The sequence below is a fragment of the Leucopleurus acutus genome (assembly GCF_964270905.1).
Source record: "Leucopleurus acutus genome assembly, chromosome: 6".
Taxonomy (NCBI): Eukaryota; Metazoa; Chordata; class Mammalia; order Artiodactyla; family Delphinidae; genus Leucopleurus; species Leucopleurus acutus.
Window position 1 is genome coordinate 86100160 of NC_139149.1, and position 24879 is coordinate 86125038.

General features: G+C 36.1%; 1 protein-coding gene across 5 annotated transcripts in view; it reads left to right on the forward strand.

Moving 5' to 3' along the window:
* The first annotated feature begins 1 nt into the window (after position 1).
* The window catches only part of CARF (calcium responsive transcription factor), a 62561-nt gene continuing 37683 nt past the window's right edge, over positions 2 to 24879 (forward strand). For 4 of the 5 annotated variants that reach the window (XR_014326268.1, XR_014326269.1, XM_082840804.1 and 1 more), the window contains exons 1-5: positions 3564 to 4039; positions 16117 to 16228; positions 16716 to 16940; positions 22478 to 22598; positions 24276 to 24405. Coding sequence is in view for 2 of the 5 variants with exons in the window: in XM_082840804.1 (XP_082696930.1) it covers positions 16160 to 16228; positions 16716 to 16940; positions 22478 to 22598; positions 24276 to 24405 (545 nt within the window). In the remaining 3 variants the exon portion in view is untranslated. Of the gene's footprint in view, positions 25 to 3563; positions 4040 to 16116; positions 16229 to 16715; positions 16941 to 22477; positions 22599 to 24275; positions 24406 to 24879 lie in introns of those variants that run through there. The other variant, XR_014326267.1, reaches the window with a different exon arrangement.

Genomic DNA, 24879 nt, shown 5'->3' on the forward strand with positions numbered 1-24879 from the left:
GCGGGGCCTCGGAGCCAAGACGAGGTTGAGTAGACTCGTTTTGAATTTTCTCCCCTCTGCTCCAGCACTTTGTGGACTTCCCTTCTCGCCCTGTAGGGTGCTCGGCGGCGGCGGGACTGGGGGAGTCGGAGGTTTGGCAGAGCTGTCCGCGCCGACGGACGGGACGCTGCTTCCCAATCCCCCTTTCTTCCTGCTGCCTCCTCCTCCCGTCACCTCCTGACCCGCCCGGTCCCTGAGCAACCGCCGGCCCCCGCCCCTTGCCGCTGACGGGCTTTGGTGGCGCCTTTCGCGCCCCGCCTCGGGCTGTATTCGGGGCCCCTCCTGACGAGGCCTACCGTCCCCCGCCCGGACGGGGTCCGCGGGCCCCGAGCCAGCAGGCTGGAGAAGGTGGAGGTTAGGTGTCTTAAGGAGGGCTGCTGAGCACAAGGGCGCACCACCACGGAGGAGGACTCGGACCCCCTGGCCGGGAGCGCCCGCTGTGTGGTCCTGTGTGCCGCCCCGCATTTTAGGGTTCCTTTTTTCTCTTTATGAGCCCCTTTATACCTTCCTTTCAGAAGGGGAAAGGCGTCCTCCCACACCTTCTCCCAACGCTTTTTGACTTTTTTTTTTTTTTACGTCTTGAAGTTACCCAAAGGCCTATGTCTTATTCTCAAAAGGTCCCGAGAATAATTCTAATGGAATTTAGTTTTTCTGAGGGAGGATGGTTGGAGAGATACTACTCAGCTCTGCTAGTCGCTTTTTAAGGCGTTCGCCAGAAATCTTTCAAGAGGGGGACTTCTTAAAGAGACGGCAGGTTAGAGTAAGGCAGAACTGGATTGCAGAATTTGGGTCAAAGCGGTATGTGCGCAGGTGAAGATAGCTAAAGCTTTCCTTTGTTACGTTGCTTCAAGATGTACAACAGTTAAGTAGACATATGATATTTAAGTCAACCATAGATTATGAGAAGGGATTTAAACAATGGTAAACGTAAAATAATCTGTTAATAGTGCGCAGTGACAATGAAACTAAGACTATTTTCAATTTATTCACCTTCTTAGAATGCAGGCCGTGGAACCCGAATGCCTGGGTTCGAATCCTGCCTCAGCTGCTTATTTATTAGCCTCTCTGTGCCACACCTTGGTCAACTGTGAGATTAAGTGCCACATAGTAGATGTTAACTGTTTTTACCATCGTTATCCTTTAGATGTCAGTTTAACTGGGAGCTATGGCAACATGAACAAGTAAGAAAGACTAGCTTAATGGTTAGAGGAGTAAAAAGAGAAAACGTCTGTGCTGAGGGCCTAGGAAAGGATTGGGCTTGCAAATAGAAGCCATGGTTATTTAACCATGTGATTCATTGTAATTGTGAGAATTGTATGCATAAGTTAGACCACCTGAAGTTTGAAACACTTTTTTTTTCTCTTTCTTAATTGAAGTCTTGTTATTTAATCCATATATTTTGAATCTGGTAGAAGTAAAAAGAAATTTGACAGTTTCAAACATCCTTTGCTTTTAATCATAAGTAATTTTTGAGTTACAGCAGTAAAATTGTCTGAATTAAAATTCATAGAACCTGAAATAAAACTTCTAATAGGTTCTTCAGGTAATTTTTAATTGTTAATATATCATTGGTTAAAATATATTTTTAAATGTGTAATCAGTAGATTAATTCATTTTTAACTATCATTAATTTGAAATTTATCAAAATAAGAAAATACTGTACCTGATATTCAATACAGGTTGATCCTAATTCGAATGGAAAAATTTTCTATGATCAGTAAGATACAGAACTTAAATATGTGCTTAATAGGATAAAACTTCAATTTACAAAGCAGAAATGTTGAATTCACTAAAATACTCTTCATTTGACTGAGACCTTTAGTTAAGGGAAAATTAGTTAACAAGCATTCCAAGATACCTGAACACCTAGTATGATGGCTTTGGTGTTTTTTCAACAGTGGCTTATGTGTTGTATTTCGTGTTCCCTCTATGTAATACCTAAGAGTAATTAGTATTTTTACTCTGAGTGTTTTTCTTAACTTTGCTTAGAATATTAACTTCAAGCTTTTGGTTCTAATGATTTCCTACATGATTCATTTACTAGGTTTCTTACGAAGACGCATTATCTGGAGAACTACAGCTTGGAAAATGTTTCTCTTTATTATAGGGTTTTTTTTTCTGTATGTAATGGCATGGTGTAGTATGATATAAAGACAGTGTGTGGGCTTTGGAGTCCTAATTGGTTTTGGTGATTTTTTCCTACTTAGTTTTGAATCTGAGCTCTAATGTTCTGTGATCTTAACCAAGTTACTAGACAGCTTTGGTTTTCTTATCTATAAATAGATAATAAGCTCTACCTTAGAGTCATTGTGAGGATTAAATGAAATAATTTGTAAATCCCTCAAAGAGCAAAGAGGTAAAAAGAGGTATGTATGTACAGGGTAAGAAATGGGTAGAAACCAAGATTACAGGGAAGTTTATAGAGAGGGCAAACCTTAGATAAAGGAAAAGAGACATTGTGAACACTAGCTTAAAATTTTTTTCACTGAAAAGTGAAAAGTTGAAATAGATTGTTTATATATATTTGCATACATTTAACATTTTGATGTTGATTTAACTAACACAATACAACTTGCAAAACCCATCTTTTAAGAAATAAATTACTCTATAAAATATTTGTGAATTAGGAGTCTTGATTTAATTTTTGACACCACTGATTCATAGCAATTTTGTATACATCATAGAAGGAACATTGTGTTGTTTACCTACCCTAAAAGATGAGGGAAATTTTATTTTCTAAAGTACTTTTGAGCAGTATTTTTTAATGTAGTTAATAGGTCAGACACTGATTTTAAATATAAGATTTCAATATCCTTTAAATCTTGAGACATTAACCAAAGTGCCTAGAATTAAGAGAAACTCTAAACTTCAAGTGGCTTCATCCTTCAGTTAGCCTGTTTGGGGATTTACTCTTAGATTATTGGTTTTAACAGATAAATTTTACCACACAAAAGTCTATCGGGAAAACTAAAAAAAAAAAAAAAAAATCAAATATTAAGACAGTTTTTAATAAATTACAGCTGAGAATTACCTTTAATGTTTTGAACAAATAGATTTGCTGTTGAACAAAATCAAAAAACAGCAGTAGCCCCAACTTGGTCTACAGAGATTTGAGTAACTACAGCCTGACTAGTGTGTTCCCCTCTGCCATGTATTCAATATGTATAAACAATAAAAGCCCTTTTTTGCTATAAATTAAAACATTGAACTTCTAATTCTTCCTAATCTTTGCTTTTGGTATAAGGTAAAATTCACTTTTTAAAATGTGATGTGAAACATTCTAGAAAGCAGTTTGCCAGCAAAATTTAATGGCCTTAGTGTGTTTTCTGAACTCCAATTATTACTAACCCTCTAGGTTATATATTTAATGCTTTCTCTTTTCTTTCTGTTCTCTTTATCCAATCCCAATACTACTTAAGAAATAAGCTTATCAATTTAATTCTAGGATTTTATAGGGGATGGGATATGAGGAGGGAAGCCCTTATTCTCAAGCTTCTGTGGCTCCAAAATATGTTCAATTAGTAAATATTTTCATTGTGGAGAAAAATGCAATTTACTGTGGACGTTTTTGTTTCTGTAGTAGTTACAGAATGTGAGAGTTGAAACAAGGCCTTAGTCCAAATCCCCAACACCGGTTAAGTCACCAACCCCTGGACACATGCAGTCTTCCATAAAGACAGTCCTAGTCTTTACTTCACTTTAACCGAGTCAATTGCTGGGTAAACTATACCAGGCTGGTAATGGCTATTTTATAGTAAAACCTGCAGAACAAAATCTAGTAGCTTGCTTTATGTGTTGGAAAATAAATATACATTGAATACCTTCTCATTACAGAAAAAATGCTGCTGTGAAGACATAGTTATAGCTTTCACATAACTGAAGCCCCAACCATCATGATTTAGTGCCCCCGAAAGGAAGAACTTCAGTGGAAAAGAGAGGGCATTTCTGGGTATAGTAGAATGCTTGAGACCTGAATTTAAACTCAAGCTCCTTCATGAAGGTAATAATTTTATTTTTAACTGATAGAAAGTAACGGCTCTATAAAAGTTAAATATTGTCTATTACATATTAATGAAAAAGTCAAGTTACACTTTATATATAGGTACTTTGTTCCGTTTATGGTTACCAGTTGGAAAAGAACATTTTATACCTAGTTATTTAATCTTAATATCTACATTCTTTGGAACTTTACTTTGACATAGTTAATTGAAAGTTAGGGATAATAATTTATAGCATGCGCTGACATTGAGGTTAGGTGGGAAAACTGGGTATTTTAAGTCACCCTACAGTTGTCAGGATTGAGGAGTGTAATGCAAATTGATGGAAGACTTAGGGGAGGAAGGAGTAATACTTTTCACTTCATTCAAATTATTTTTTGAAAAGGATGTCTGTAACTTAAAAATGTACTTCTAATCTCCAGTTCAACAATGAGTTAGGTCAACAGATATTGAAACCCACCTTTCCATATAATAAACACTAAAACCTTGTTTAACACATAGTATAGAGGTACTGCATACTGAAAGGAAAATTTTGAGTTTTGAATTTCCAGAAGATAGTAGGAAAGAAGTTCTCTTTCTTCCATTTGCAGATTCCCAGTCTGGGCAAAGTTCTGAAGTAAGTGGTTTATATTTGGCAAGCTTCCTGTGTTATCCCACCCCTTCAATAGTGAACTTCCCCAGGGCATTCATCCTGCCTTCCCTGTTCACTGCAGCATCTACCTCAGGTCTGCAGAATCCCTTTTAGGTGCTCTGAGCCTCAAATGCACCTATTAGAATGGATAGAGGTTGCATTCTAAGTTAAACTTTTCGGGGTAGCTGTTTTTAACTCATCTTAAAGGAAGAAAGCTATATTTATATAAATTTACACAAATTTGTTAATGACTGATAATCTCTCCAGAATTTTTTCTTTTTAAGAAAAAATGCTTGATAACTCCAATGAAAATTTCATTGATGAAATTTCAGATAGGGTAAGAGAAAGTAAATAAAACAAAAAAAAATTTAGATCAGTAGGGATAATTTGTAATGGAATCAGGGCACCTACCAGGAAACTGGGAGTAAGTTTTTAGAATTTTTTTCCCCTAAGCCATTTTCACTTTTTACCTTTCTGTCCCGAGATCCACTTTTGGATCTGTTTACAGAATATTTTCTCAGGGGCTGTAATTCCTGCATAGTTAGAATGCTAGTTTTTTCGGGAGGTCAGAGATCTTTAGATTGCTTGCAGGAGGGCTTTTGTGTGTTAGGTACTGCCTATAATTAAATTTCAACCAGGAAAAGTTGAGAACAAAAATGAACAAAGAATTTTAGCATCTTTAATTTGTTAACCTACCAAAAAAAATATATTAAAGCCATGACTAATGAAGGAGGGAGGTTTGTCTGTTACCTTGAAAGAGTTCCCATTGTAATGATAAAGAGTGGGCTTTGGGATTAATGCATGTAGGTTTGAGTTCTTGCTCAGCCACCTAGTATATTTGTAATCTTTGGCTTTACTTAACTGCTTAAATCTTATTTCCTTATGTGTAAATTGGAGCAAGTAACTGAATCACAGGGTTGTTGAAAGGATTAAATAAAATGACATGTATAAAACACTGAGCCTAGTGCTTTACTATGGTAAGTGCTCAATAAATGAAAACCTGATAACCTTTACTGGTGAGCCTCAGTTTCCTTTTCTGTAAAATGTTGTTAATGGGTCCTATATCACAGAATAGCAGAGTGATTGTTAATAATTCTGGCTAATAATTATTAAGTATAATAAGCGTTCAATAAACAAATTATTTTATAGCTATGATAATTAAATTCATAGTCATGTATTCTATCATAATAGTGCTTATATTTAAAAATCAAAATAAAGTCTCAAAAATATTTCTAATCTTAATGTCATCATGTTTAGACAGTGAATATTTCAGTGTATTTAATACACTTTAAAAAATTAAGTTGCATTCTTTTTTTTTTTAAATTTTATTTATTCATTTTTGGCTGTGTTGGGTCTTCATTGCTACACAAGGGCTTTTCTCTAGTTGCGGCGAGCGGGGACTACTCTTCGTTGCAGTGCGTGGGCTTCTCATTGCGGTGGCTTCTCTTGTTGCAGAGCACAGGCTCTAGGCACACGGGCTTCAGTAGTTGCGGCACACGGGCTCAGTAGTTGTGGCTCACGGGCTCTAGAGCACAGGCTCAGTAGGTGTGGCACACGGGCTTAGTTGCTCCGTGGCATGTGGGATCTTCCCCGACCAGGGCTCGAACCCATATCCCCTGCATTGGCAGGCGGATTCTTAACCACTGTGCCACCAGGGAAGCCCTAAGTTGCATTCTTGACAGCAATTATTTCAGTTTTAATAAGTCCCTCAGTAGGACTTTATTTTCAATTGGATCTAACTCTGTAAAAGTTTTCTTCTTGAATAGAGTTCTTTTATTTTTATACTCAGTGTACATTAGAGGTCAGTCAATAAATGATAATTAAATGAATTTTAAAAGTCATCAAGATAATCAGCTATTAGAAACATAAAATCTAAGAACTGAATGGGATCTTTAAAAAACTAGGAATTGAAGTTCATGGAAGTTAACATTGTTTTTTTTCATCAAATCTAGACTGACCCTGTGTTCTTTTTCTACTACATTCATCAGATGTGTGAATTTTTAAACTAAACAGTAATATTGAAATAGAACTTGTTAGTCATCTGAAAGTAAAATTTTTTGCAATTTTTCAAAGACAGTATAGAAAAGAATATATAGGAGCTTTATACTAAGCCCAGGTAAGTTTTTATTACATCAATGAGATGACTGATATTTAACAGATTTTTGTCCTTAGGAACCAAGTAATTTATTTATAGATAGGTGAATTTTTTATCTTAGTTTGCATAATTATAAGTAGCAGAAATAATTTATTGAGTATTGACCCTGTACTAGGAACTGCACCAAGCTCTTTGCACACATTATTTTGTTTACTATAACGACCCTCTGAGGGAGATGCAGTATAATTGCCAATTTGCACATGAGAAAAACTAAAGCTCAGAGTAGTTAACTAATTTGACAAGTAAGTATGAAGCTGAAATTCAAACCCAGAGCATAGGACTACAGAACACTGTCTTCAGCTATTGTATACATTTTAACTGACAAAACCCTCTCAGGTTTTGTTTTAAAAGTTAATGAAAAAATAATATATTTCTTGTCCACCCTAACTCCAACATTGTTCAGAGTATGGTAACTTAACCTAAAATTTCAAGATAATTTTGGAGTTCATATACTATGATTTGTTATTGGCTTCAGTTTACAGACAATCTGTGTGCTCTTCTTTTTTTTTAACTAAAAGACTATCTTTTTCTGAAAGTTTTAGATTTATAGAAAAATTGAGCAGGTAATATAAAGATTTCTTCCTTCCTTTCTTCCATATTCCTTCCCCTACCTTCTCTCCCCTCCATCGTAGCATGCAGTTTTCTCTACTATTAACATTTTGTATTAGTGTGGTCCATTTTCTAAAAGTTAATGAACCAATACTGATACATTATTATGAACAGAAGTCCATAGTTTACACTAAGATTCACTCTTTGTGTTGTACAGGTTTATGGATTAATGTCATGTATTCATCATAACAGTATCATAAAGTATTATCTCATCACCATAAAAATCTCTTGCGCTTTACCTATATGAATTCCCACATCCCCAACCTCTGGCAACTACTGATCTTGATATTGTGTCTATAGTTTTGCCTTTTCAAGAATGTCATATATTTGGAATCATATAGTATGTAGCTTCTTTCACTTATCAGTATGCATTTAAGGTTTCTTCTTGTCTTTTTGTGCCTTCATAGCCTGTTTCTTTCTTTTTTGTTTTTGGCTGCCCCTCACGGCTTGTGGGATCTTAGTTCCCTGACCAGGGTTCAAACCCAGGCCCACAGCAGTGTAAGCACTGAGTCCTAACCACTGGACCACCAGGGAATTCCCAAGCCTGTTTCTTTTTAATCACTGAATAATAATTCATTGTATGGATATACCACATTTGTTTTACCCATTCACTCATTGAAGGACATCTTGGTTGCTTTCAAGTTTTGGCAATCGTGAATAAAGCTGCTATAACTATCCATGCACGTTTTTGTGGAACATAAATTTGCAACTCATTTGGGTAAATACGTAGTAGTACAATTGCCGGATTGTATGGTATGCCTATGGTTAACTTTGTAAGAGACTGTCAAACTGTCTTCCAGAGTGGCTGTATATACGGTTTTGTATCCCAAGCATCAATCAATGAGAGTTCCTGTTGTTCCACATATTTGGCAACATCTAATAGAGGGTTTTTTTTTAATATTATCCATTCTAATAGGTGTGTTATGATATCTCAGTGATGATTTAATTTGCAGTTTCCTTATGACATACAATGTTGAGCATCTTTTCATATGTGTAATTGCCATCTGTATATCTTCTTTGCTGCAGTGTATCTTCAGGTCTTTTGACCACTTTTTTTTTGTTTTTGTTTTTGCTGTACGCGGGCCTCTCACTGTTGTGGCCTCTCCCGTTGCAGAGCACAGGCTCGGACGCGCAGGCTCAGTGGCCATGGCTCACGGGCCTAGCCACTCTGCAGCATGTAGGATCTTCCCGGACCGGGGCACGAACCCGTGTCCCCTGCATCGGCAGGCGGACTCTCAACCACGGCGCCACCAGGGAAGCCCTGACCACTTTTTAAATTAGGTTTTTTTCTTATTGTTGAGTTTTATGAGTTCTTTGCATATTTTGGATACAAATCCTTCATCAGATACATGTTTTGCAAATATTTTCTCCGTATTTGTGGCCCTTCTTCCCATACTTTTGATACTGTCTTTTGCAGAGCAGAAGTTTTTAATTTTAATGAAGTCTTGCTTATCAATAATCTCTTTCATGGATCATGCCTTTGGTATATTATACTTAAAACATCATTACTATACTCATGGTCCTCTAGGTTTTCTCCTATGTTGTCTTCTAGGAGTTTTATAGTTTCGCATCTTACATTTATGTCTATGATCCATTTTGAGTTAATTTTTTTGAAGAACATAAGGTCTGTATCTAGGTTCACTTTTTTTTGGGTGGGCATGTGGATGTCCCTTTATTCAGCACCATTTGTTAAAAAGACTATCCTCTAGTGAGGTGGATGGACCTAGAGTCTGTCATACAGAGTGAAGTAAGTCAGAAAGAGAAAAACAAATACCATATGCTAACACATATATATGGAATCAAAAAAAAAAAAAGGTTCTGCTGAACCTAGTGGCAGGACAGGAATAAAGATGCAGGCGTAGAGAATGGACTTGAGGACACAGAGGGGGAAGGGTAAACTGACACGAAGTGAGAGAGTGGCATTGACATATATACACTACCAAATGTAAAATAGATGGCTAGTGGGAAGCAGCCGCATAGCACAGGGAGATCAGCTCGTGCTTTGTGACCACCTAGACGGGTGGGATAAGGAGGGTGGGAGGGAGATGCAAGAGGGAAGGGATATGGGGATATATGTATATGTATAGCTGATTCACTTTGTTATACAGAAGCAACTAACACAACAATGTAAAGCAATTATACTCCAATAAAGATGTTTAAAAAAAAGACTATCCTCTATGGGATATATGGGCACATATGCTTTATTTATTTATCTTTAAATAGGATTTTTAAAATATTTATTTATTTATTTTTGGCTGCATTGGGTCTTCATTGCTGCGCATGGGCTTTTCTCTAGTTGTGTCGAGTGGGGGCTACTCTTCATTGCGGTGTGCGGACTTCTCATTTTGGTGGCTTCTCTTGTTGTGGAGCACAGGCTCTAGGTGCGCGGGCTTTGGTAGTTGTGCCTCGCAGGCTCTAGAGTGCAGGCTCAGTAGTTGTGGCACACGGGCTTAGTTGCTCTGCAGCATGTCGAATCCTCCTGGACCACAGCTCGAACCCGTGTCCCCTGCATTGGCAGGCGGATTCTTAACCACTGTGCCACCAGGGAAGTCCGGTACATATGCTTTAATTTCTCTTGTGTAAATACATAAATTGGAACGGCTGGATCATAATTAGGTTCACGTTTAACTTTTTAGAAAACTGCCAAAGTGATTCTCAAAAGAGAATATACTGTTTACGTTACCACCAGGAATACATGAGAGTTCCAGTTGCTCCATATCTCCATAAACATTTGATATAATCAATCTTCTAAATTGTAAATATTCTAATAGGTATATAGATGTATATAATTGTGGTTTTAATTTTCATTTCCCTAATGACTAATGCTGTTTAGCATATTTTCATTGTTTATTTGCTAGCTGCATATCTTTTTTTTCTTTCTTTTTTTGACTGTGCTACGTGGCTTGCAAAATCTTAATTCCCCTATCAAGTTCCAAAAAACATTTATCACCCCAAAATAAAACCTTGTACCCATTAGGCAGTAGCTCCCTCTTCTCCCCTCCCCCAAGCCTTGGCATCCACCAGTCTACTTTCTGTCTGTATTTTACCCATTTTGGATATATTTTATAAATGGAACCATACAATATGTGACCATTTGTGTCCAGCTTCTATCACTTAGCATAACTTTTTTGAGGTATATATCAGTACTTCAGTCCTTTTTATGGTGAAATACTATTCCATTTTATGGATATACCACATTTTATTTATCTATTCATCAGCTGATGAACATTATGGTTGTTCCAGTTTTGGCTATTATGAGTAGTGTTTCTATGAACATTTGTATACAAGTTTATGTTTGAACACCTGTTTTCAAGTGTTTTTATCTGTTTTTTTAAACTTTGTAAATTAATTTTTATTGGAGTATAGTTGCTTTACAATGTTGTGTTAGTTTCCACTGTACAGCAAAATGAATCAGCCATACATATATGTATATCCCCTCCCTTTTGGACTTCGTTCCCACTGAGGTCACCACAGTGCATTAAGTAGAGTTCCCTGTGCTATACAGGATGTTCTCATTAGTTACTATTTTATATTTAGTATCAATTGTGTATATGTGTCAATCTCAATCTTCCAATTCCTTCCACCACCACCCCTTCCCCCTTGGTATCCATACATTTGTTCTCTACATCTCAATTCTTCTGAGTATATACCTACAGTGGAATTGTTTTCATTTGGTAATTCTATGTTTAAATTCTTAAGGAACTGCCAAATTGTTCACAGCACCTGCACCATTTTACTTACCCATCAGCAATGCACAAGGATTCCAGTTTCCCCACATTCTCACCAACCTTTATTTTCTTTTTATTTTGTAAAGAAAATCCTTTACAGTGGATATGAACTAGTATCTCATTGTTGGTTTGATTTGCATTTTCCTAATGACTAATGAACTTGAGCATCTTTAATATGATTGTTGACTATTTGTGTGTTTTCTTTGGAGAAATGTCTATTCAACCCCTTTGCCCATTTTTTAGTAGGTGTGTTTGGGTTATCTTTAATTTAATTTAATTAATTAATTTATTTTTTGGCTGCGTTGGGTCTTCGTTGCTGCGCACGGGCTTTCTCTAGTTGCGGCGTGTATGGTCTTCTCATTGTAGTGATTTTTGAAATCTTCTCATTGCGGTGGCCTCTTCTTGAGGAACACAGGCTCTAGGCGCGTGGGCTTCAGTAGTTGTGCCATGCGGGCTCAGTAGTTACGGCTTGCGGGCTCTAGAGCGCAGCCTCAGTAGTTGTGGTGCACGGGCTTAGTTGCTCTGTGGCATGTGGGATATTCCCGGACCAGGGATCAAACCCGTCCCCTGTGTTGGCAGGCAGATTCTTAACCACTGTGCCACCAAGGAAGTCCCTGGGGTTGTCTTTTTTCTGTTGGGTCGTAGGAGACATTTGTATATTCTAGACCCTTATCAGATATTTGATTTGCAAATATTTTCTCCCATCTGTGGCTTGTCTTTTTACTCATGTCATGGTATCCTTTGTGCAAAAAGCTTTTATCTTGCTAATGTCCAATTTATCTATTTTTTTCTTTTGACATTTATCCTTCTGGTGTCATATCTAAATCCAAAGTCATTAAGCTTTATTCTTTTGTTTTCCTCTAAAAATTATATGGTTTTAGCTCTTATTAGGTCTCTGATCCCTTTTTGTTCATTTTTGGTATACAGTTGACCCTTAAACAACATGGATTTGAACTGTGTGGGTCCGTTTATACTTGGACTTTTTTCAGTAAATACATAGTATAGTACTGTACAATCCACAGTTGGTTAAATTCATAGATGCAGAACTGCAGATATGGAGGGCCAACTGTAAAGTTGTACGTGAATTTTCCACTGTTCAGAGAGTTGGTGCCATTAACTCCTGTGTTGTTCAAGGGTCAACCATATATTATGAGGTAGGGGTGCATTTTAATTGTTTTGTATGCGGCTATTCAATTGTCCCTGCACCATTTGTTGAAGAGACTTCATTCCCCATCGAATGCTTTTGGAACCCTTGTTGAAAATTATTTGGTCAGAGATGTATGAGTTTATTTCTGGACTCTCAATTCTATTTTGTTGATCTACATGTCTATCCTTATGTCGGTACCACATTCTTTCGTACACCTTAGCTTTGTAGTGATTTTTGAAATTGTGAAGAACGAGCTGCTTTCTCTGCATACTATAAGGTTTTTTTTTTTTAATTGCGGTACGCGGGCCTCTCTCTGTTGTGGCCTCTCCCGTTGCGGAGCACAGGCTCGGACGCACAGGCTCAGTGGCCATGGCTCACGGGCCCAGCCACTCCGCAGCATGTGGGATCTTCCCGGACCGGGGCACGAACCCCTGTCCCCTGCATCAGCAGGCGGACTCTCAACCACTGCGCCACCAGGGAAGCCCCATCTTATGAGTTTTGATGTATTGTGTTTATCTGTCATCATCCCCTTGAATTAATTATTTTATTTAGTTCTCCAGTATTTTATTTCTATCATTAAAACACAGATACGCAAAATTGTAATAGTATTATTTATACAGACAGTGTTTATTTTGGTTTTTCTTAGAGTTATTAATTTATTTGCTTACCATTTTTCTAGCATCTCAGGACTTCCTTCTGGTATCATTTTTATTTTCTATTTCTTTAGGAATTGCTTTTGTGTAAGATCTGTTCATTATAAACTCAGTTTTTTAATCTTAAAAATGTCTTTCACCCTCTTGTGAAAAAGTAGCTTTGAGCATATACAATTATATACTGAAAGTTACTTTTTTATTATTCTTGTGACTTCTACGGCCATTGTTGCTATTGAATAGTCTGATGTATATCTAATGTTAATACTCTGTAGGTGATCGTATCTCTCTGGCTGCATTTTAGATTTTTTCTGTTTTTCTTTAGAATTTTGTACTTTGCTACATTTGGTATGGATTTCTTTTGATTTATCTTGGTACATTTTGTGCTTCCTTTATCTGTAGATTCATGTCTTCAGTTTTGAAAAATGGTCAGCCATTATCTCGTCACATATTGTCTCTCGTCCATTTTTTCTTTTTATTCTTCTGAGACTCCAATTATAGGTATGCTATACTTTCTTCTTCTATTTTCCTAGTTTGAAGTGTGTTCTTTGTATTTTTTAATATTCTGTTTTACTTATGATGCATTCTGGGTAATTTTTATTTATTTATTTATTTATTTATTTTGCGGTACGCGGCCCTCTCACTCTTGTGGCCTCTCCCATTGTGGAGCACAGGCTCCGGACGCGCGGGCTCAGCGGCCATGGCTTATGGGCCTAGCCGCTCTGTGGCATATGGGATCTTCCCGGATGGGGGCACGAACCCGTGTCCCCTGCATCGGCAGGCGGACTCTCAACCAATGCGCCACCAGGGAAGCCCTGGGTAACTTTTAAAGCCTGTCTTCTAATTTAGTAATTCTTTCTTCTGCCTCTAACTTTCTACTTAATTTATCCATTGACTTTTTAATTTCAGCAATTACATTTTTCATTGCTGAAAGTTCTGTTTGGTTCTCTTTCAAATGAAACTTTTGATAGTCTCTTGTTACTTCCTTATTCCTATGACTCATTCTTTTATTTCTTTGAATATTAAATAATTGTTTTATATTCAGTATTACATCGTTCCAATATTTGAAGTTTTTAGGGGGTGTCTAAATCTGCTGACTCCTTCTTATGATGGCTTATTTCTTTGTGTTTTTGGCGCTCTTTGATTGTAAGCTTATATTTGATTGATCTTAATGTGAAAGGAAACTAAAGTCTTAAGTGTGTTTGTGTTCCTCCAAATAATAACTGCATTTGTTCTCACCAGAAGCCAGGGTACATTATTGGCTTACCAGGTTCTTAGTCTCACCTTGGGAGTTTTAAGTTCTCCTCCCCTACCAGCTGTTTATCCAAGCCCATTTCCCAGGCACAGTGTTTATTAGCAGCACTGCCCTTGAAATTTTCCTCCTTGCTTATGCTCATCACTTAGGTTTTAGATCACAGCTTTTGCTATTATTTTGGGGAGTGGGGGGTGGGCAGAGTGGGAGAGCGCAGGGAGTGGCCTCTCATTTTTGTTACTTCCTATAGTAGCTCCCAGCCACGAAATGTTTTGTTTTACATCAACTTTCTATTTTTTCTTTTCTAGCAAGAGAGCCTTCTACAGTGTCTTATCTGCTGTATTGGCATTAGTGAAACTTCCTTTCTATTTTTTAAACCCCTTCTATAAAATATTAATCTTAAGTAATATATGTATAGTATAAAAAATTCAAAACAGAACAGAAAGTTATAAACTAAAATTGCTCTTACTTTTATAGCCCTAGAGGTAACTACAGGTTTTTGGAATTTTTGTAATACATTAAATCAGAATATAAGTGATAATTTAAAATCTTTAAGGGGAAACAATTTTAAGATATTTTATAGTTATATATTAAAAATAAGACTGATTTTATAGCATTTTACAATTTATATTTGAGTAGAATTATTTATAATATCGTAAAGATATGAAATAGCAAACCTTGCAGATTTTCTGAAATGGTTAATTTTACAAATATATGTTTGGATGCTATCACAGAAAAATAAGTTTTCATTGTATCCAAGTACATATACTAAATAAGTCTTAAATACAGGTATAAATGTAAATTAGTGTTTAGAGTGATGGAATTATCGTGTATCCTGATTGTGATGACGGTTATCTGTGTTAAAATTCATAGAGCTATACATCAAAAAAAGAGTTCAATTAATGCATGTAAATTTAAAAATAAAATTTTAAAGATTTTAAAAAAATAATTTATGCTGTCTTTTGAAAAATAAAATTATAGGGTTGGGTTCTTAAAAAAGATTTTATGAAGTTTATTTTATATTATAAATTTTTCAGTGGTGTTCTTCAGCAGTTTCATTTTGACTTTACTCCAATTTTGAGACATAAAACATCATTCTTTTTAGATCATACAGAATCCATTAGTCACTATACTATACTAGGCCAGGGTTTCTGAACCTCAGCACCATTGACATCTTTATGTGGGGGCTGTCCTGTACGTTGCAAGGTGTTTAGCAGTTCCCCTAACTTCTGCTCATTAGGTACCAGTAGCACCCCCTCCAGTTGTGACAACCAAAAAAGTTTCTAGACATTGCCCAGTATCCCCAGGCAATTAGGGGGTGTTGGGGGTATGTGTGGGGGCAAAATCACCACCAGTGGAAAACGACTGTACTAGGCCTAAGTGGCTCAACCTTTTTAGAATACATATTTCTTCATTTTCAAAGCTTGTCATGCTAATATTAAGTGGTATAATTGTATGTTATGGTAAGAGTTGTATGTATATAATCTCCTCCTGTACCAAGAGATCTCTTTTAAAATTATCTAATGCCATGATAGGGCACACCTCATAAAATTAAAAGCTTTTATTTAGATTACATCTTTGTAAAATGAGAATTTTAGAAGAATTTGAAAGGGTGTAACAACAGTACCTGTCACATAGCAGCAACCTTAATAAACCAGTACATGAGTGCAATTAAGGATAGGGTGAGGAAACTACATAACACTAATTTTTGCTCTGTCTTGAATTTATTCTGGTGCCTTTGCAAATTATTTAACAAGAATGTTCGTTTTATTGATCTTATAGGGTATAAATGATTTAACCTAAATTGTATAGGGTAACACAGTAGGGGAGATGAGAAATTTATTTAAGACAAACATTCTATTAAAATGTTAAGTGCTTTAGTTGATCAGATATTTAAAATCTTTCAGGTATTAAATAATAGAAGAAAATGGAATTGAATATGATACCAGCATGGAACAGTCTGTTGATTCATTAAGAGTCAACCATAATGATTCCGAAGACTCAAAAACCGATTCTCAGGTATTTGAAGTAGGCATTCAACTGGGAACTTTTTTCCGTTTAAAGGGAAAGCGGCATGCAATTGTATTTTTTATGTTTAAGGAATAGTGTTATATTTAATGTATTCAAGAATTTTAACATTTAATTTTTAATAATTCTATCATTTAATTTTATAATATAGAGCTTTAATGTATTTGTGAAAGTTTATATGTAAAGAAAAATCTGCATATTGAATTATAAATATTTCATCATTTCACATTGTATTCCTGTGGACTATTTGAAATAAAATATAATACAAATCAAAAAAAAATATAATAAAAGTCAACAGTTTCACTTAAGAACTTCTGTCTATATCAGTCTGTGAATTGATAACCCTTGCAAAAAGTAAAGTGAATAATTAACTGAAAAATGAATGTGTCTCCATCTTTTATTAAAAACATTCTATTTTTTAAAAATTGTAACTTATTTTACAAACACTCAAGTGATTTTTTTTTTTTCTTTGCAAAAGCATCTAAGCTGTATGGACTCCAGTGAGCCTTCTTTTGGACAAGATGGTTCCCCTAGAGTTTTACCCATTACTACTGCTGTGGATAATTCACTCACATCACAGAATATACCAGGGCCCCTGACTCAGACGCAGACTCTTTCTGCAGAGCAATTCCACCTAGTGGACCAAAATGGGCAACCTATTCAATATGAGCTTCAGTCATTGGGGGATTCTAATGAGCAAATGGTGAGTATGTTTTTAAAATAACCAGTTTTCTGCTATTTAGCAAAATGTATTAGTCTTACTAGATGACCTTAATTTCTTCACACTATTGCTTTACATTGCTTTGAAAATACTGTTTCCATGACATTCATTTTTAAGTTATATAAGGATTTTAAAAGATTTCCTTTCAGGACTACAGAGTACTTCAAACCAGTACGTCCCAGCTACTATGTCTAGGCAAACTGGTCCTTTGAGATAAGTTGGAAATGTAATATAATCTGTCACTAGTGCTAAAGTCCCAGAGCTTACATATAACTTACATTTATTTTTTGTATATACATTTGACTGAACTCAATGTTGTTTGCTCTATCAACATCTCAGTTACTGATTTGTGTGCCACATGCTGGTATGCTTTCTTGAAGAAAAAGAAAGCAATGGAAGTACCAGTGGACTAATGGAATTTAGACATACCCTTACTGATCTTTGTAAGTAGATATGTAGGTGTCATGTAAATAACAATGCATAAAGTTGACAGTGCTGCTTTAAACTGTTAGCCAAAAATATGTACGACCAAGCTCACAGTTGAGTAGATGTGGTAATAGATGGTTTTGATTCAAATAAAATTAATGAGAAAAAGTTCTAAATTGCTCTCTAATAATATATTTATATCAGTAATAATATGAAGAATAATGTATCTCTTTATTTGCCTGTATTTTCCAAATTTTCTACAACAAATTTTAATTCAATAATAAAAATTATTTTTAAAATCATAACTTCAATTATAAATTATACTTAAGTAGGCAAGCATTTAACCCAAAATTCTTATTTTTGTTTCTAGTCTAGAGCATTCTAGAGTTAATCTATGTCTTTCTGCTCCCTTATAATTCAGCTAAATTTTGGCATTGAGAGTAATTGGTTGAGAGGTGGCTAACTGTAGACAACTTTTTTGTGTGTATGTTCAGGCTCGACATATTTCTGGGCTTACTTCAGGACTGAAATGCAAAGTTAGGGTAAGCTTCTGTAATCATACTGCATCACCAGCAGAGGTTAATATGCAACAAATAATCTAGATGTGAACCAATACATTTTAATATTTCATGTTCAAAATGAAATACTTCTGTAATTTCCCCTCTTATTTGACATTTATTCTAGTTTCTGTCAGAACATTTAGAAAGTCTGTGTGTTCTAATGGAAGGATAAAAGAGTCTAAATGTATGAAGGGTTATCATTTTACACATGGTACCTTTCCTAAAAAGCATGTTAAAGTTGCTTATTTGTCTGGGTCTGAAAAAAGTTCGAGTTCCCATTCTCTTTGTAATTGTATTAAACGTTCTATCTGAAGTGATTATAAAGGTGATTTTACGTTGTTTGCGGTAGGAGATGATACAGAGGGTTGCTTGAAGTTGTGAAATAGGAAACATGTGGCATGAGCATGAAAATAAATGTAAGGAACATGGAGTGTTAGAAGCTATCTTCTCCAAAGAACCAAAGATCAGAAGGTGGTGATATTCTGGGAAACTTAGTGGAGATTTTTTGTTTTTATTGTTTATTTTAATAGACTTTAATTTTAAGAGCAGTTTTAGGTTCACAGCAAAATGAGAAGAAAATACAGAGAGTTCCCATATACCCCCAGCCTCCATATATGCATAGTCTTCCCATTATCAAAGTCTCCACCAAGTGGAGCTTTTTGTAAAAAATGACTTTTTTGTTTGTTTGTTTTGAAGTATGATTTTTTTCACATAGAAGCTTTCACGGAACTAGTAAAGATTCTGTAGTGGGTAAATCTGCAGTGGATGAGAGGAGGTTTTGGAGTGAAGCAGGGATGATATTTTTCATTTACTAGAAATATTGTACACAAAGAGCCCAGTAAATATAAAACTACTCATTAGCCAAGATTTTCTGGTGATTTTCATGGTTGGCCTCAAAGAAAATGTATTGCAGCAGATGACTCTTCAAAACTATGTTTATTTTCATAGCAAAGATTAAAGATAATTACTTTTTTTGGTAATAGAAAAAGTAGTATTATCATCACCATTGTCAAATTATATGAATTAAAAATAGGTTTTTAGGTAACAGGTGGAATAAGCTAAGGAAACAGAAAATGGAGGAGATGCTTTTCCACTGTGCTTGGGAAACAGTTTCAAAATTAAGGGGATATTCCACAGATCAGTCTTAATTATGAAATTTTCATATGATTGAATAAATTATAACTTTATTATATGTGTTTTATTTGGATTTAAAAATAACCACAGCACTCTTATTTTCTAAGAATGAATGAAAAATTTTCACACATATTTAATCTCATTTACAGGGAGTAAAGAATTAACAACAGTATTATTACTATTGCCTTTTGAAGTCCAGTAGGGTTTTCGTATTGTTTTATTTTTGTCTTTTTTTAGGTTAAGTAACATCATCAGATATTGGGAGACAGTACAAAGTAGTGGTTAAAAGGAGTCAGACTGCTTGGGTTTGAATTTCAGCTCAGGACTATATAGCTCTGAGTTACCTTGAATGAGTTTTGTAAACACTGTGTTGCAATTTCCGCATGTATAAAATGTATATAGTTTGTATACATGTGATGAAGATTAAATAACGTAATATTGGGTTGGCCAAAAAGTGCCTTTGGTTTTTAAGTAAAAATAAAAGACACATTTTTCGTTTTCACCAAGAACTTTATTGAACAATGTATTCACCCTTTTGTTCCACTACTTTCTGCCATTTTTCAGGCAACTTCATAATTCCATCTTCCCCAAACTTCTTATCTTTTTGAGCAAAGAACTCTTGCAGGTGCCTTTTACAGTCTTCCAGGGAATTGAAATTTTTTCCATTAAGAGAATTTTGTAAAGATCTAAATAAATGGAAATCCGAAGGTGCAATGTCTGGTGAATATGGTGGATGAATCAGCACTTCCCAGCTAAACTGTAACAGTTTTTGCCTGGTCATCAAAGAAACATGCGGCCTTGCGTTATCCTGATGGAAGATTATGCATTTTCTGTTGACTAATTCCAGATGCTTTTCGTCGGGTGCTGCTTTCAGTTGGTCTAACTGGGAGCAGTACTTGTTGGAATTAATCATTTGGTTTTCCAGAAGGAGCTCATAATAGAGGACTCCCTTCCAATCCCACCATATACACAACCTCACCTTCTTTGGATGAAGACCGGCCTTTGGTGTAGGTTCATTTCGCTTGCCCCACAATCTCTTCTGTTCCACATTATTGTACAGTATCCACTTTTCATTGCCGGTCACAATTTGTTTCAAAAATGGAACGTTTTCATTACGTTTAAGTAGAGAATTGCATGCGGGAATACGGTCAAGAAGGGTTTTTTTGCTTAATTTATGTGGAACCCAAACATCAAAGCGATTCACATAACCAAGCTGGCGCAAATGATTTTCAGCGCTTGATTTGGATATTATGAGTATGTCGGCTATCTCCTGCGTGGTATAACGTTGATTATTCTCAATGTCTCGATTTGATCGCTATCAACTTCAACTGGTCTACCTGACCCTGGAGCATCATCCAGCGAGAAATCTCCAGCACGAAACTTCGCAAACCACTTTTTTTTTTTTTTTGGGGTACACGGGCCTCTCACTATTGGGGCCTCTCCCGTCGCGGAGCACAGGCTCCGGACGCGCAGGCTCAGCGGCCATGGCTCATGGGCCCAGCCGCTCCGCGGCATGTGGGATCTTCCCAGATCGGGGCACAAACCCGTGTCCCCTGCATCGGCAGGCGGACTCTCAACCACTGCGCCACCAGGAAAGCCCGCAAACTACTTTTGACACATTCGGTCAGACACAGCGCCTTCTCCATGCCACTGCACAAATCTTTTTTTGCGTTTCAGTTCCATTTTCACCTTTCTTGAAATAAAGTGCATAATATGCCAAAAATGTTGGTTTTTTTCCCTTCCATCTTCAGTATTAAAATGGCTACACAAAAATTCACCAATTTTGGGACTTCCCTGGCAGCGCAGCGGTTAAGACTCCGAGATCCCATTGCAGGGGGCCCAGGTTCCATCCCTGGTCAGGGAACTAGATCCTGCATGCACGAAGCAACTAAGAGTTCACATTCTGCAGCTAAGGAGCCCACTGGCCGCAATTGAGGAGCCCACGTGCTGCAACTAAGGAGCCCACCTGCAGCAACTAGAACCCGGCGCAACCAAAAAAAAAAAAAAAAAAAATTATGATGCCAATAAACATTTATAAAAAAATTCACCAATTTTGATCAGTCTTTTTTTAAATGCACACTGATATGACAGCTGTCACATAAAATCTAACAAAATTGTTTTGAATGAAGTTAAAGTCAACTAAGTGCTACTAGAGCCATCTTACAGAAAAAACCAAACGAACCTTTTGGCCAACCCAATGCATGTAAAGTCCTGCTGCTTAGTATGAACTCCACAAATGAAAAGGAATTATCATCCTCAGAGTTTACAGTTGATTTTCATGCTGAAGTAATAAGAGGTATAAGAGATATGGCAAGATATTTTTATCTCAAGAAACCTGACAAACACTGAGGGAAGGAAAAAATTTCTACTCTTAATTTCTGGGAAATGTTTATGATTATATTGAAAGCTTTCTGTTTTGTTGAGGTTTAAGGGTGTTTTTTTTTTTTCCAAATTTGAAGTTTTTCAAATGACCCTCTCTAAAAGTGATGCCGTCTCTATCAGGCCATCAGCAAAGTTTTCATGTTTTACATAGCAAAAGGGAAGTTTGAGAAAGTGGGTTGGAATGATTAAGGACAGTTATTTGCCCTAGGGAAAACTGAGGACAGGGGATTTCAGGTAAAACAGTAAAACTGTTAGTAGAAGAGTAGTTTTTAGGTAATAAAGTTTATAAGGTATCCAGAAAGTCTGGAAATATAGGATAAACTTAATTTTAAATAATATATTAGTTATATTTTTAAATGATAGGCTCAAAATGTTTTTCTTCAACTTTAGATGCTTTCTTAGTTGACATTCCTCTAAATTTGAGGCAAGGAGTTCATTTGTTAAACTGAAAAAAACAAAAACACCAAAGGAAATAATAAATATACAATTCCCCTGTGTTTTCAGACTTTTGGGTCACTCTGTAGTATTTGTTATAGACCAAGACAGGATATATAAAAATGCAGAGATATAAAAATAAATCCTGTTTAATTAGACATCTAAGTTACTGTTTTTAAATGAAAATGACTTAAAATATGAGACCAGTGATTATCACACAAATAGGTCAAACGTGTGGATAATACAGTAAGTAGAAAAAAGTAACTATATTTAGTGTAGTCAGAGACTTACTTGTTCAGGTTACTAAGTAATTAGACCTCACGTCCATGTAATGATTAAGATCATAGGTGGTTAAGATCGTAGGACATAGGATCAAACTGCCTGTTTTGAATGCTAGCTTTACCACTTATCAATTGTGAGACTTTGGGAAAAAATTTTTAGGTACCTCAGTGTTTTCATCTATAAAGTGAAGAAAATGATAGTATCTGCTGTAGAGGTAGGCATGTCTACTAATTTTTTAAGTAATGATTCTTTTGAATCATTGTAGACTTATGCATTTGATTTTTTTAAAATGCCTCCAAGATGATTGTTGCCAGCCCATCAGAAAATGGACAGGTGCTGCGTGTAATTCCATCTACCCAGACAGGAACGACACAAGTGATTGTACCTCAGGGGCAGCTTGTGGATGTGAATAGTCCTCAGGGTGAGTAATCATGGGATGTAGGGGATTTAAGAACGTTTTAAAGAACAAACATATATTCAGAAAATCACTTCATGAAAGTCAGTGCTAAAATTGATCTCTTTGGGTAAGATTGTGAACTGAATGATTAGAAAAAGTTTCTTAGCCCAAATAAATTTCAAGTTCATTTTTCAACTCCTGTCTAGGTTAGCTGTCTATTTCATTTTGGAATTCTGTGAAGCTGGTTGACTCTTGCTTCCTCCCAAATGACCAGTGAGCATAAAATAAATTCTTCTTAATTTTAATAACAGTAATAATGACAGCAACAAGAACATGGTGCTAATAGCTACTGGAGAAATTTTTATTTTATATTTTTATCAATGTTGTTAGACATGTGACACTTTTTTTTTTTTAACTATTCTTCTCATCCTCTTTGCTTTTTTCCTCTTTGTTCCTTCAGATTCAGAAAGAATCACACTCCCCATTTTTTTAAATAAATTTATTTATTTATTTTAATTAATTTATTTTTTGGCTGCATTGGGTCTTCGTTGCTGTGCATGGGCTTTCTCTAGTTGTGGCGAGCGGGGGCTGCTCTTCGTTGTGGTGCGCGGGCTTCTCATTGCAGTGGCTTCTCTTGTTGTGGAACATGGGCTCTAGGCTTGTGGGCTCTAGAGCACAGGCTTAGTTGCTCTGCGGCATGTGGGATCTTCCCGGACCAGGGTTCGAACCCATGTCCCCTGCATTGGCAGGCAGATTCTTAACCTCTGCACCACCAGGGAAGTCCGTATTTATTTATTTTTTATTTTTGTACGCGTTGGGTCTTTGTTGCTGCATGTGGGCTTTCTCTAATTGCAGCGAGCGGGGGCTACTCTTTGTTGTGGTGTGCGGGCTTCTCATTGCGGTGGCTTCTTTTGTTGCAGAGCATGGGCTCTAGGCGTGCGGGCTTCAGTAGCTGTGGCATGTGGGCTCAGTACTTGTGGCTCATGGGCTCTAGAGTGCAGGCTCAGTAGTTGTGGCACATGGGCTTAGTTGTTCCGTGGCATGTGGGATCTTCCTGGACCAGGGCTCATACTCCTGTCCCCTGCATTGGCAGGCAGATTCTTAACCACTGCACCACCAGGGAAGTCCCCCTATTTCTTTTTATTTTATTCTTTTTCTACCTATTTGATATTATCCCTATTCGTTCTTTTCCTTTTTCTTCCCTTCCTTTTCCATCTATTTGAATCTCTTTTCTAACATCATAGCTACACTGTTTTCATGTTTTCATAGATAATGGTTTAGGGCAAATAATTCTTACTTTAGTGTTATGATTCTTTGTCTTTGATAACAGTTGTTACAACTTAAGGAAAAGAAAACATAGTTTGCAGAAAACATTACAAACATGGTATAGAAACTAAAAGAATTAGTCTTACATTTTCCTATTATATTGTGATACTATTAATATGACAATTACTTCTACCACTTTTATATCCTAGCTGTTCAATATAAGTTCCAAAACTTAGTTACAAAACTTTAGTAGTCAGTATTACAGTTTAAAAGTAAACAAGTTTATCAGAGAAATTCTCAATAAAGTATAAGTTTTATTATCTTTAGCTTCAGAGTATATCTTTCCTATTTCAAATGTATTAGTTCCAGTTCATTACATTCTCATGGTCTTATTCAAGATATTGATGTTGCTTTGTTCTTGTTCTTATTGTTAAGATGTCTCTGAAGAGAAACCCAGTGACGGAAACTTACCAACTGTAAGAGTGGATTCTCTAGCAGACAATAACAGTAGTTACATTCTTCATCCACATGCATCCCTCACATTGCCCAAAAAGACAGTGACCAGGTGAGTCAATGAGAAAGAGGAGCTCATCTTTGAACATCACCATGGAAATCTCTTTTTACATTATCACATTTAAAGCTGGCTGACTATAGAAAAGATCAGAAATTCAGAAAATAGAATAAACCATCATCAAATACATCCTTAATCATTTTAATAACATTTTGGCAATAAGGGAGCTACTTTAGAATCTATAAAAGGCCAACGTGCTACTTTTCCTCAGTGACATTTGCCTGTTATCTTTTGAAGCAATCTGTAAACATCTGGCACTAATACAGTTTTTTTAAAAAAGAAATATCCATTCTAGGTCCTATAATTTTTAATGGTTCATCACATTTTTATGCATTTAATTCCTCTGTGGTAAAGTGTTTAAAATGTTTTTTGTTAATGTCTATTTCAGCTTTTATTTTTGCCTAAAAATAACACTGTTTATAATAATTTAGGGAAATATAGACATGGGTTTTGTATTACTTATATTTT